The 12,831-nt window shown below is 50.3% G+C and overlaps 5 protein-coding genes across 5 annotated transcripts; 3 read left to right on the top strand and 2 right to left on the bottom strand.

Moving 5' to 3' along the window:
• Positions 1 to 1,413: 1,413 nt before the first annotated feature.
• On the top strand, positions 1,414 to 3,282 carry AtWU_05448 (putative MFS transporter; the record flags this gene model as incomplete). The annotated part of the gene is made up of 6 exons (XM_035500558.1): positions 1,414 to 1,638; positions 1,729 to 1,811; positions 1,865 to 2,109; positions 2,163 to 2,329; positions 2,405 to 3,081; positions 3,144 to 3,282. 6 exons carry the CDS (start codon positions 1,414 to 1,416, stop codon positions 3,280 to 3,282), a joined length of 1,536 nt encoding a protein of 511 aa, XP_035356451.1.
• A 1,741-nt stretch (positions 3,283 to 5,023) lies between these two features.
• On the bottom strand, positions 5,024 to 6,158 carry AtWU_05447 (fumarylacetoacetate hydrolase family protein; the record flags this gene model as incomplete). Its single annotated transcript, XM_035500557.1, has 5 exons — positions 5,024 to 5,231; positions 5,302 to 5,398; positions 5,460 to 5,775; positions 5,842 to 6,080; positions 6,131 to 6,158. The coding sequence occupies 5 exons, from the start codon at positions 6,156 to 6,158 to the stop codon at positions 5,024 to 5,026; spliced, it is 888 nt and encodes a 295-aa protein (XP_035356450.1).
• Positions 6,159 to 6,682: 524 nt separating this feature from the next.
• On the top strand, positions 6,683 to 7,195 carry AtWU_05446 (uncharacterized protein; the record flags this gene model as incomplete). The annotated part of the gene is made up of 3 exons (XM_035500556.1): positions 6,683 to 6,815; positions 6,887 to 6,936; positions 7,022 to 7,195. 3 exons carry the CDS (start codon positions 6,683 to 6,685, stop codon positions 7,193 to 7,195), a joined length of 357 nt encoding a protein of 118 aa, XP_035356449.1.
• Positions 7,196 to 8,129: 934 nt separating this feature from the next.
• AtWU_05445 (putative alpha/beta hydrolase) lies at positions 8,130 to 9,439 on the top strand (the record flags this gene model as incomplete). The annotated part of the gene is made up of 6 exons (XM_035500555.1): positions 8,130 to 8,323; positions 8,404 to 8,443; positions 8,517 to 8,641; positions 8,751 to 8,946; positions 9,024 to 9,327; positions 9,408 to 9,439. 6 exons carry the CDS (start codon positions 8,130 to 8,132, stop codon positions 9,437 to 9,439), a joined length of 891 nt encoding a protein of 296 aa, XP_035356448.1.
• Positions 9,440 to 9,833: 394 nt separating this feature from the next.
• Positions 9,834 to 12,710, bottom strand: AtWU_05444 (uncharacterized protein; the record flags this gene model as incomplete). The annotated part of the gene is made up of 1 exon (XM_035500554.1): positions 9,834 to 12,710. One exon carries the CDS (start codon positions 12,708 to 12,710, stop codon positions 9,834 to 9,836), a length of 2,877 nt encoding a protein of 958 aa, XP_035356447.1.
• Positions 12,711 to 12,831: the final 121 nt, after the last annotated feature.

The following is a 12,831-nucleotide window of genomic DNA, read 5'->3' as shown; positions in this document are numbered from 1 at the left end:
GATAAGGCAAATAAGATACAGGCTGGACAGGCTGGGGGCGAAAGGGGGGGGAAATCGTGGAGAAGGAGGGAACTAAGCAGGTGGTTTTGTGTCAACAATAGAGAGGAGAAGCCGGCCTGAGTTGTGGGGCAGAAAATGTGGTGGCAACGCTGTTGCCTTGGCTCTTGGCACGTGGACGTCACATAACCGTATCGGTACACGGCGGCCGGGGTTATTTGCCTTTGTAGCAGCACTGAAGCTTGTAAGTTCCTTACGTGTCACACCCCGGCACTTGTTAGCGGCTCTGGGAGACGGACTGAGTCAAGAGCCAAGGCGTTAAACTCCACTCAAACTCGCTCCTACTCCAGACCCCGTGTCTACGTATTTGGTGTGGGTAATTAGCACCCACCTAATCTTGACTAGCAGTAGCACAACTGTAGTCCCTACTAGACGCGTCCTAAACATCCTTTCCCACAAACTGATCGATCACACGTTGTTTCCCTTTCCCCTTACATCTGCATAGAGCAGACGCAAGTTTGTAGGGCGTAGGAACTACTAGTGTTTGATAGTCCACTTTCCCCCAGGCAGACATATAATCAATTCCTGGTCACACGGTGATTTCACCATCACACAATGACATCTGCCCGAGCAGTTACCGTCCGCATATCGCTCGGCTGCTTGGCCAAATACTTTGTAATCCGTTTCACTCGGCAAAGTTAGCCCCAAATCTGGTCAGCGGAATAACCGAGATTTGGAGGCAAAACATTGGTCTACCCTGTCTCCTCCCCGGAAGGGGCGCATCCACTCCAAAGACTTAACCCGCCGCCGCCATGGCCGAATGGGTCGCTACTAGAACCATTCTGGATTCTGGATCTCCCGAGTCCTCCGTAGTCGGGCCCTCGGTTATGTTGCTTCTGGCGGCGATACACTCTCCTCTGGCTTGGTCCGGCCAATGAGCGGATCTTGCGCTATCCTCAATGACAGAACATAGTGACCATTGCTGCTTTCGTGACTGGACTGTGCCGTAGGGAATCCTCCGCATCTTCCCCACGAGTTGCCCCAACAGTACGCGGGACTCGCGGGACTCGTCACTTTCAGGTTTGATCATTCCCCAGGAAGGGTACTACCAGCGCCCCCAGTGATAGGTCAATCCCCCGGTGAGCGTGGAACCCTCCCTCGTCCCCCCGGTTAGGAACAATTTGTGTGAACCGATTAGTTGCGTAGGGAGGCACGGCTCTTCCCTCTTAGGCATCACATAGGTTCCCTCCATCTCCTCCTCCTCCTCCTCATCCTCTCTGTTATTCTTCCGTTCCCCTTTTCAGACTCCAGAGACGACCTGCATTACTTGGATATCTCAAGTGTGTCGTGAGTCTTAAGAAGAATCGCCACTTTCATTGTCCCACAAGCCCAGTTCAGGGTTTTCCCTTTCACAATATGTCTGGGGCCATGGAGATGCACCCGTCTCAGACACCTGCAAAGGAAGATGTCGACTTTGTAGAGAGCACAGAAGCAGGCATCCCATCGACATATGCCGATATCGTGTCTTCTGAGCTTTCCAAGGCACACCGTGACTATCTGATGGAACGTCATGGGACGCTGGAACTCGATCCTATCCCCAGCATGGATCCTGCCGATCCTTACAATTGGCCGTCTTGGAAGGTATGTGGTGCTGAAGGATCTTTTTGCAGGGTGTTAAAAGATTCAGTGAAGAAGCAGCCATGCTAACAGATCTTTTTCAACGCGTTTTAGAAAATTGCAAATCTTCTCCTAGTAGCGTTTCATGCGTGCATGGGCACTTTTGCGGCAGCAGGCATCATCCCGGCTTACCAAACGTAGGTTCAATTGCAGCCTTCGCATTGCCCTTAATTACTGACCATGAGACCAGAATTGCAACTGATTTCGGTGTTTCGGTGAACGACGCGAGTTATTTGACTTCCATCCAGATTGCAGTCCTGGGAGTAGCACCAATTTTCTGGAAACCGTTGTCCAACCGCTGGGGACGTCGCCCTATCTTCCTCCTTTCCTTAATCTGCAGTCTCGTCTGTAACGTAGGATGTGCGGAAAGCACTAGTTACGCATCCACGGCTGTATGTCGGGCTCTGCAGGCTTTCTTCATTTCCCCTGCTTCAGGTAAGACGCAATGCTTACCCTATCGTGACAAGGAGTGCTAACGGCTGCGGAAGCGATCGGAAGTGCGGTGGTGATGGAGACGACATTCAAGAAAGACCGAGCTCGGTACATGGGTATATGGACGCTATTGATTACGCTGGGAATTCCCAGCGGGCCCTTCATCTTTGGCTTCGTTACGTATCGGCTGGGCTACCAATGGATTTACTGGATCTTGGCAATTGTAAGTGTTCCCATAACCCCGGTCGGGTTACTGGTCCATCGAAGAGTCTTCCGCTGACCTGATTCCAACATTCAGATCAACGGTGTCCAGTTCATCTTGTATCTCTTCCTGGGTCCTGAGACCCGGTATATTGGAGGTGACCATAACCCCGAGCAACCCGCTTGGGTACGGGAATATGCTCAGCTCCGACGCATTGACCCTACACCCTTGTCGTTCAAGGAGTTCTTCAGACCCCTGGGCATGGTCACGCATCCTTGTATTGCCATTCCCACTGCCGCATACGCCATGGTGTTCTGTCTGGGCAATGTAATGACAACTGTGGAAATCCCCAGTTTGCTGCAGACCAAATTTGATCTGAATGCCGAACAGCTGGGACTCCAATTCCTAGGTCCTATCATCGGATCTCTTTTGGGTGAGCAGCTTGGCGGTGTGTTGTCGGATCGCTGGATGAATCTGCGTGCAAAGAAAATCCACCGCAAGCCGGAACCCGAATACCGCCTGTGGCTCAGTTACATCGGCTTCGTCCTGTGCATTGTGGGCTTGATCGTATTTCTTGTCTGCACCCAGGAGTCGACGGAGGGTCACTGGAACGTAAAGCCGGTCGTCGGCATTGCCATCTGCGCTGGTGGCAACCAAATCGTAACGACTGTTCTTGTCACGTATGCAGTGGATTGTTACCACAAGGAAGCCGGCAGTGTCGGAGTATACATCACGTTTGTCCGACAAATTTGGGGATTCCTCGGACCGTTCTGGTAAGTATCGGATGCATCTCTGTGCTGGTCACATATGGGCAATGCTAATCGGTGTCGTTTAGGTTCCCATCCATGTTTGAGAGTGTTGGTGTAGCACCGAGTGCTGGCATTTGTGCGGCACTCGTTGCGGGTGTCAGTATCATTCCGACTATGATCGTACACTGGCAAGGACGGAGCTGGCGTCCGCCCATTGAAGAGTAAACCGATGACACGAATCCCTTTTCATCCTCATTTGCGTTGTTCCTCCTTTAATTCCAACTTTGCATATATTTTTTCCTCAGAGTCGATTTGGCGTGTTGCTTTCGGAGACGACCTTGGCGAGTATAGACCTTCTAGATGTTAGATATAGATGGCGAGCATGTATATAGACATATAACGATATGAGCGTGCACAGCAGCGAAGCAACCAAAGACACAATATATGAATCTGAAACCTCGATCGAAGTGAACAAGAATTGAATACAACAAAAAGAAAAGATAATCGGCAGAAGTATAGTATAGTATAGAAGTATAGAAAAAGAAGACCTCAAGCGAAAGGGAAAAAAGAAAAAGGAACCAAAGATCCCAGGGGATTAAGAGTTTATCCCTCCCAGGTCCCGCCGTAGTTATATACTCACTCCGAAAAGAGGTAGGATGGGAATGGAACTAAACCCACATTGAAAAAATTTCGACATAAGTTTTTCATTAGTAGATAACTATTTGATGGATCACGGCAATTTCAATTCGAGAGCTGCCAAAGCGATTCCCCCCGAAAAAGTGGCCCGTCCGATACTATGGTTTGATAGTATCGGCAAAGCGAATGGGGGAATGTAAATGAATAGCACCCGTAGTGGTGTGGTTGTTGCTGCTAGTGTCAGACCACGCCTACATTGTGCAGTTACTGGCCCGATCGGCTGGCCCGATGTCCGCCGATGTTAGCTGCTATCGGGAAGGATTCACGGCGTCCGGTTCGCTACTTGCGCCTTTACGGGATGCTTGCACGGGATTTATTATTGCATTGCCGGGATGTCTTTATTTTTTATCACTCGTTTATTTCGATAAATTATGTTATTGCTATTGTAGACATACAAATCTATACCTTTACTGATCTACCAGCTGTCAGGAAGAATTCAGCACATGGCCCGATTACTTGGCTTTCTCAAGCTACTAGACAACTTGCTGACTGGCCAGCAATGCAAGGTTACTCCCGGAAGTTAACCACAAAACTCCGGTTCGGACTGGTCACGCAGTGCACTCGGCATAGTAGCGGTATTGATTTACTCCGCTAGGATAAGATTTTATCCTCTCCTGCAGATGTTGACTGATTTTGTGTATGTGAATCGGCAATTCGTGGTGCAGTCTTTGAGTAGCTTGCATTCTGAGGACGAGTTTCGTTTATCCATCCCATGCAGTGATGGTAGTGAATGGATGGCTAAGGAGTTACACGGGGAAGAAGACTACGTGGATTATACGGATTTTTGTTGTTGCTTCCAGGATGGTTTCTGGGTCCTTAAGAATGGGTAATCTAGTGCCTGAGGCTTTTACTTAAAATTGGTGTGCTGGGATCAGGCTTAACACTTTCCTCCTTGTCAGCTGCCTTCTTCTCCTGGCTTCTGTCCTGGCTTCCGGCCTGCAGCAGCTAGCTGCAAATGCATGAGTCCTGGGCAAAAGCTTGAAAGTGGCTGATTGTGGGGACCTTAGTCAGCGTGGGGTGTGGATGTGGGTGGGAGGCAAACCACCCACATCTGTTGAGTTGGAGGATTATGGCGACAATGTGATGACTCCTTGCATCAGACTTGTCACCTGGCTTCATTATAGTTACGCATCCAATTATACATTGGAACAATGAACCTGTTCATTGGTATCCGTACAGTATATACATCTCTATGCTATTCTTGTATAGTAGTATGTCTCATCATAATCCGTAAATCCCCACCCGTCTCATAGTACCATTATCATAGTGTTCATGCCTGGTTCTCAATCTTCGTGATGAGAGTGCCGACGTGAGGCTGCAGCTCGACGGCGAACTCGTCGCCGTGCTTGAAGAACTCCTTGGGGTTCTTGGCGGCGCCAACACCGGGGGGAGTACCGGTGAGGATGATAGTACCGGCAGGCAGGGTGGTGCCCTGGGACAGGAAGCTGACGAGCTGGGGCACGTTGAAGATCAGGTCACTGTTCAAAGTTGCTGGTCAGCTTTTGTTCTTGATACACACAATTTGAATGGTAAAAGGGGAAGACATACGTCAAGGGGCAATCCTGAAGGACCTTTCCGTTCTTCGATCCACGAATGTGGAACTTGCTGGCATCGGGAACCTGGGCAGCGGAGACAAGGACGGGACCTGCGAAAGTTCATCCATCAGCACGAAAAGCAATATCACCTTTATAACAGGCAAACTGTACCGATGGGGCAGGAGGTGTCGAAGCCCTTGGAGAAGCACCATTGGCTCTGGTTCATCTGGTAGGTGCGGCTAGAAATGTCGTTGGCCGCGGTATATCCGAGCACGTAGTCGAGGGCCTCGGCCTCGCTGACATCCTTCGCATCACGGCCGATCACAATGACCATCTCTGACTCGTAGTCACCCGTGTTGTCGATCTGGGTGAGCTTGGGCAGAACGGTCGGGGCGGGCCAGGGGTCCGACAGGGCAGTCGAGGGCTTCATGAAAAGAGTGGGAACATCGGGGATAGACAGCTTCATCTCAGCGGCGTGGGAGACATACTGCGCGATCGGTTAGTTTCTTGCGCCTTCGCTGGACAGCTATGCTGCGATCAATGTTGAACCTACGTTCAGTCCAATGCATCTGATGGAGCCGACTTCGCTCTGCGCCAGGGGCGAGAGAACGCGCTCAATGGTCTCGGTCGAGTCGGTCTTCTGGCCGGGGCTGAGGACGGAGCTACCGGAGAAAGGGCGCACAGCGACATCCTTGCCCTGGTAGACGGCCAATCCAACATCCACGGCGGCGTCGACGGGCTCACCGATCAGAACCTTAGAAGGGTTCGACTTGGGGACGAAGCGCACGAGGCCTAGATAGCGTTAGCAACACAGCTGCAGAAGCAAGGTCGTGTCCACATACGCGAGAAGGTAGATGCGACCTTGGACATGATGAGTTTTTGTGAAGAGGAAGGAGGAATTGATGAACAACAGAAATGCAAGTCAGGGAGCAGGGATCAATTGAGGCGCTGTCTCTTTTGAAGTACGCTCACGGGATATTTCTACCCCGATATCGTCGCGGGGTGCAGTTCTGGTGGCCGGCCGGGAAGCTCAATGCGCGCGGGGTGGGGGGGCAAGCAAAGTGGGAGGGGCAATCCCTCAACTACCTTTGCCGGTGGGAACCGACCCGTTTCTCAGCAGCCAGTCCGCATTCGACTTCCTTCGCAGGAACCAAACACTTGCTCCCCTCCAGGACTTAACTTCAACGCTTTCGATTTCCGAGCGTCGGGCGAAAGCCGGCGGCGAATACGCTAAACAGCCCACTTCCCCACGACAACGTGGGGATGTCGCCCGCGGCTTGTCGTGCCGGTTGAACTGCGAAATCGCATGCTCTCCGTTTAAAAGCGAACAGTGTCGCAGTCGTCGAGTCTGTTTCAAGTCATTCAGAAAACTACTCTGCACATAACCTGTCACAATGTCTGCTCCCAAGGGACCCTTCAAGCTCGTCACTGTCAACACCGCTCCTGAGAGAGCCAAGCGCCTCATTGGACGGGTTGCTGAGGCCCTTTCGGACCGTTACACCATCATCCACATTGACAACTGCGAGAGTAAGTACCTGTGACTTTGAAGTTCTTTGCGGGACTTAGTGATGGTTGATACTAACTGAGCTTGCGAACAGAGATCGAGGAAGTCGAGTCCAAGGTCAAGCAGCACATGCCCGATGTCCTGGTACGTTCTCTTCATTCGAGCTTCCTCTGCAATGCGGGGTAAAGCGACTACGGTTATGATGGCTCGTGTCTAACTTCCTCTGCAGTTCAGCGCCTCCATGTGGTCCGCCGAGCAGGCCAACGAGATCCACTCCATTGCCCGGTCGATCAAGCCCGACATCAAGCTGCACGCTATCCCCGAGGGTCTCCAGGTCGAGCGCGGCCCCGACGCCATTGTTGAATACCTTTGCGAGAAGGTCCCTCCTCTTCTGGACGCCTAAATATGAGGTGTCAGTGTACCAATTTTAGGAATAAGCGGGGGATATCATGGTGGATATGACGACGATATCTATGTCTTGTATATACATTTACTTCGATGAAGCTCCTGGAATAGACGATTTACGATTCGAGTGTTGAATAGTGAAAGGAGAGCCACCCTAGAGCGCGCATTTAGACGTGACAAGTACATCTGTGGGACAACGGGGCTGTCTCGCAGACTTCTGTAAACTTCAGCTAAATCAGTGTGACCTGGAAGTAGCGGAGTCAAGCTGGCGTGTGCAGTATGAAGATGGGCTCCTGCCAAATGTGTTGTTCTGACAGAAGAACCAAATCAGCCGTGATCACCATCTCAGTTTGCGGATCGTAAGTCCCGGATTCAATTTCCCGGCTGTTTTCGCGTCGTACGATCAGCTAGAGGCCTAAGCGTAAATGGGAAGTGCGCTGTTGCAGCGAGACACTCCGACTAATATCCGGAGTGAGGGGTCCAGCATAATCCCATCATTGTTCGTTGGAATTGGGTGAATCGGCAGTAGGGAGCGATGATGCAATTTATCGATATATATTTTGACCCGAGATCAGATAAGATCCAAGTAGTACTCAAGCCTCTACCAACCACTACCACAATCATCCATCATTAATGCAATTCCAGCAGTACAACTTAGCACAAACCAAAACCATCCCCAAAGCAAAAAGCAAACGACAATCCAACTCCGACATATATACCCCTGTCAAGCCAAGACATCCGGATATTGCTGCACGACAATCCCATTAAGCCGACGGGACAACGGCAAAACCACCTCCCCAGCTGCTTAGTCATATCCCCAAGGCAGCTGCTGATCTTCAATGCTTAAATGCACCAAACTCAAGATAAACCCTCAGATCAATCGCAGTCCTCAGATAGCATCGTCATCACCATCATACTCGCCACTCATAATCATGCTCCAACCAATCCGTACGACCTTTCGAAGCGCCGCCCAGGGCGCCCGCTTATTCTCCACATCACGAGGCCTCCGAACAGACCTGTCCTACCAGGTGTTTGGGCCCGAGAAAGCCGATGTTATTGATCGGAGTCCCATCATCTTCCTTCATGGGCTGTTCGGCTCGAAGCAGAACAACCGGGGTATTAGCAAGTAAGCATTCTATTTGTCAATCAATTGTCCTCAGATGACGAACATCCCGATGAAAAGGAAAGCTACTAACCATGATGCAGGGCACTGGCACGTGATCTGAAACGTGAGATCTTCACTGTGGTGTGTAACCAGTTATGAAGAAGAAGAAATTTGGAATCAAAACAGTGATTCATATTTGTGTTTGTTCTTTCAGGATCTCCGAAACCATGGCCAATCCTTCCACGCCCAAGAACACAACTACTCCGTCATGGCCGAAGACGTGATCAAGTTCATCCAGCAGCTGAAGCTAGACAAGGCCGTTCTGATCGGCCACTCGATGTACGTCATATCATACTACACATGTCTCCGATTCTCCACAAACATTCCGCGGAATGCATATCAAGAAAAACATAACCAGACAGCTAAACTAATGGATAACAACAAACAGGGGCGCCAAAACCGCCATGACAGTTGCCCTCGATTCACCCAAGCTAGTCTCGGCTCTTGTACCGGTTGACAACGCCCCCGTGAATGCACCCCTGAAGAGCGATTTCGGCCTCTACGTTCGTGGCATGCAGCATGTCGAGGCTGCTAACGTGACGAAGCAATCCGAGGCTGATGAAATTCTTAAGGGATATGAGGAGGTAAGTACGAGTAATGAATGAATGCAAACTGAGCCCAATGTGTGCACATAACAATCAACTAAACTAATATCCGACAGTCCCTCCCCATCCGCCAATTCCTCCTCACCAACCTGGTCCGCTCGACAGAAGACCAAACCATGAAATTCCGTGTCCCGCTCGCCGTCCTTGGCGAAGCCATTCCCGGTATGGCTGATTTCCCGTACCGGGAGCCGGGATCTGTCTCGTATGAGGGCCCTACGCTGTTTGTGAGGGGCACGAAGAGCCGATATGTGAGCGATGAGTCGGTGCCGACGATTAAGAAGTTCTTCCCCAATGCTAGCGTTGCGGATGTGGAGGCCGGGCATTGGTTGATTTCGGAGAACCCGGAAGGGTTCAGGCAAGGTGAGTAGTAGTATTTGATTATATCCATCTATCTGGTTGAGTAAGATGATTTGCTAATGTGTGCGCTTTTTGCATAATAGCTGTTCTGAAGTTCCTTCAGGAGGCTCCTTGATTGATTGCTACAGTCATGCTTTGTTTGATGGTTGGATGTATAGACAGACAAGACAGAACTGACTCAAGACTCCACTTGTACATTCTTGCTTATGTGCAGGTCCCTTTTCCCCCTACCTCCGTGACCTTGAAAAAAAAAGAAAAGACTATTGAACAGAAGAAAGTAAGGGAGGTCTGGGCTTACGGCGCCCAGGACCACAAAAGAGTGGAGGAGAAAAATAAAAGAAAAAGAATTATTGACAAAGTGGATATCCAGCAGAATTGAAACCAACTTTTCCTTCTTTCTTCAAACTAACGACTGATTCATAACATTCGTAATCTCGTGATGCGTACTGCCTCAAAATGCGCCCTCCAGGGGGTCAACTTTCAGCCTGATACACCTTACCCCCCTCCCTTCAGTCAATCGTTATTATGTTGCCTGAAGCCTGCGGTCCTTTATTCTTTTGTAATTTCCGCTTCTTTCCCTTCTTTTTCTTGCTTTTCCTGTCGTTTGATGGCCCGGCGTCTCCTCCTGCAGCAGAGCCTGCAGCATTGGAATTCGGTGATTCGGGCCGGCTTAAGCTGGAACGATCTTCGTCTGATGCATTATTAGATGTAACAGGCCGTTTTCTCTTCCTCTCTTTTAGGGCGCGCGCTGGGGTTGTTTCAGCCATGCTCACAAACCTGGAGACCTCGGAATCCTGATCGTTGGCTTCATCCTCATCTTTCATGGCATCGGGATTGTCTTCTTGCTGAGGGGGCGCTTCTAGTTGTGGGGGTTGCTGGCTGCTCTCGACCAGTTTCATTAGGCCATCCACCCTTTCAGTTAGACCTGTAAGATTCTTCGACATCGAGCCTTCCAGAAGTTTATGTTCTTCCACAACAGTCTGAAATTTTTCGAGCGTGGAGGTTTCAAGTTGACAAACACGGTCAAGTACTGCTTTGAGCTCGTCTGGACAGGCTTTCAACACGTTCAAATCGTCTTCATTGCTCGATTGGATCTCACAAAGTTTCTTTGCGAGGTCTTCTTGAGCTTCGACAAGAGCTTTGAGCTGATCGTGTTCCTCCTGGGTTTTGACGAGTCTCCCAGCCAATGTTTTCTGTTCGTCAATCAAAGACTTGATTTGCCTCCGTATCTTGTCTTGTTGAGAATCAGAGAATTTATCGAGTAGCTTCTTCTGTTCATCTGCCAGAGCCCTGACCTGATCTTGCAAGCCATCCTCCCGATATACAGACAGACTTTTTGCCAGGGTTTCCTGCTTATCAGCTAGCTCCTTAACTTGGTCTCTCCAATCGTCATTCTGCGAGTTGCTGAAGCCCTTCATTAACTCCTCCTGTTTCACAGCAAGGGCTCGGACTTGATCCGGTAGATCATTGGTCTTCTGAAATTCAGAACATATCTTCTCAAGTTCCGTTTGCCTTTCGGCAATGGCGTGGAGCTGCATGTGCAGGTTGTTTCTGCCCGTTGTTAGATCGTCGTGGAGCAGTTGATCCTTTGCCTCGCGCGACTTCACGTATCCGTCGAGTTTGTTGGTATGTTCATCAATCTTTGCCGCCAGAGATGTCAGATCGTTCTGCATTTGCCGCAGATCATCAGCGGTGAGCCAACGGTTCTGGTTTTGAGCGGTAAGTCGCTCCCAGACCGGGGCGAGCGACTGGGAGAGGTTGGTCTGTTGGCTCCTCAGGCGATTGATCTCTTCCATTCTCAAAGCCATGTCTTTCTGTGTCTGTTCCACCAAATTCACCTGATGCACGTGCAGACGTTCCGTTATCGCTTTCAAAGGAGGAACATCCCGCTCAAACCATGCTCTAATAAGATTTATTTGTTCTGTCAGCTGCGCGGTTGATGGGTACATCTCTTGCATAGCCACCACCATGTGTTTCACAATGGTATCCGTAGATAGATTGTTGTAGCGAGTTTCGAGGGAATGTAATGCAACTCTCAAAGTTTCAACCATATTTTGCATGTTCATAAGTCCGGACGCAATCCCTTGAATATGCGCCTGAACCCCAGCGGGGTTTGCTACTGCTTGAGCTTGGCTCAGGCCTTTCAGCTCCTCACTGACCCGGGCATAGTCGCTCCTGATCTGTTCGAATTCTTGGGCGCCTCTATCCCACACCTTCTTGAGATCTTCGATTTCCTTGAATTGGAAGTCGTCTTTCATCTGTTGTATTGTTTGCAGTCCTTCGAGCTGATCTTCCATTTGTTTGATGCGACGCTCGTGCTGTCCCGAGAGTTCCGCTTCCAGCTTTTGCAATCGGGACGCCAGTTCTTCAGACATGGCTGAAGGCTCAGGCGCAGTTACTGCAGCAGGGGAGGGGAGCCGGTTATTCTTCTCTTCGACCGAAGTTAGGCGTGCAGTAAGCGATGTCAACGATCGTGTGTTCTCCATGCTCCGGGTGTCCTGTTGCCGGCGATGATCGTCCATACTCTTGTTCATCTTATTCAAATAATCGGAGCATTCACGTTGAGACTTCTGCAAGACTTCGATCTGCCTGGTCAAGTCCGAGGTCTGCTTCCTTAACTGATCCATCTGTGTCTTGGAAGCGGCCGAGTTGATTTCTTGCTCCTTCGATGCGAACGTGGTTTCCAGATCCGCGGTTATTTTGGTGACACGCTCCGTATTCTCTCTGGCAAGTTTCGAGTGATATGAGGTAGCCTTCTCAAGCGAGTTAACCCTATCTTGCAGGCTAATGAACGAGCCGACCTTGTCCTGCACTGCCGACATCTTGCCCTCCAGGTTGATGTTGTAGTCATGCAGCCTTATGATATCCTTCTTCGCATTTTGTACCTCACTTTGTAATTGATTCACCCTGTTTAGGGGCTCCAGTGACATGATCGAGCTAAATTTGGCTTTCAAAGCATTCTCCAGGTCTCTGTAGTCGTTGGCATGCTTCTCGAGGGATTTATCAAGCTGAGCCAGATCAGCGTCCTCTTCCTCCTTGGACTGCTGGAAAAAGGCTGTAGTGGACGGAAAGCTAGAGTGAACTTTAGCTTTCCTAAGCAGGGCATCGGTGGCATCTCTCTTCTTTTTAAGCCTCTCCTGTTCGGATTTGCCGTTGGCAGCAATCACGGCGGCTTGGACCAGGTCGGAGATCCCACGTATAAATTGATCGGCAGTAGCATTTTGGGCATCGACAGGCGAGGAGCTTCCGACCGTCTGGGATCCAGGTCTGAAGCGCGTAGGGGAGGCGCTTGAAGTAGCATCCACAGAGGGAGGGCGATTCAGGGGCGGCCTGGCTAAGGGCCTGGCGAGACGGGGGTCACGCGTAGCACCGGCGTCTGTATCCATATCACGACGTCACAAGAGTTCAGTTGGCCTGACAATCAAATCCAATTATTTGACAACATCCCATGTGCCTTGCGTAACGTAGATGAAGGAAGCCAGGAGGGGAAAATAAATAAATAAGGGG

This window comes from Aspergillus tubingensis, assembly GCF_013340325.1.
Source record: "Aspergillus tubingensis WU-2223L DNA, scaffold_7, whole genome shotgun sequence".
Classification (NCBI taxonomy): Eukaryota; Fungi; Ascomycota; class Eurotiomycetes; order Eurotiales; family Aspergillaceae; genus Aspergillus; species Aspergillus tubingensis.
Note: the sequence above shows the minus strand (reverse complement) of the source record. Positions and strands in the feature narration are given on the sequence as shown.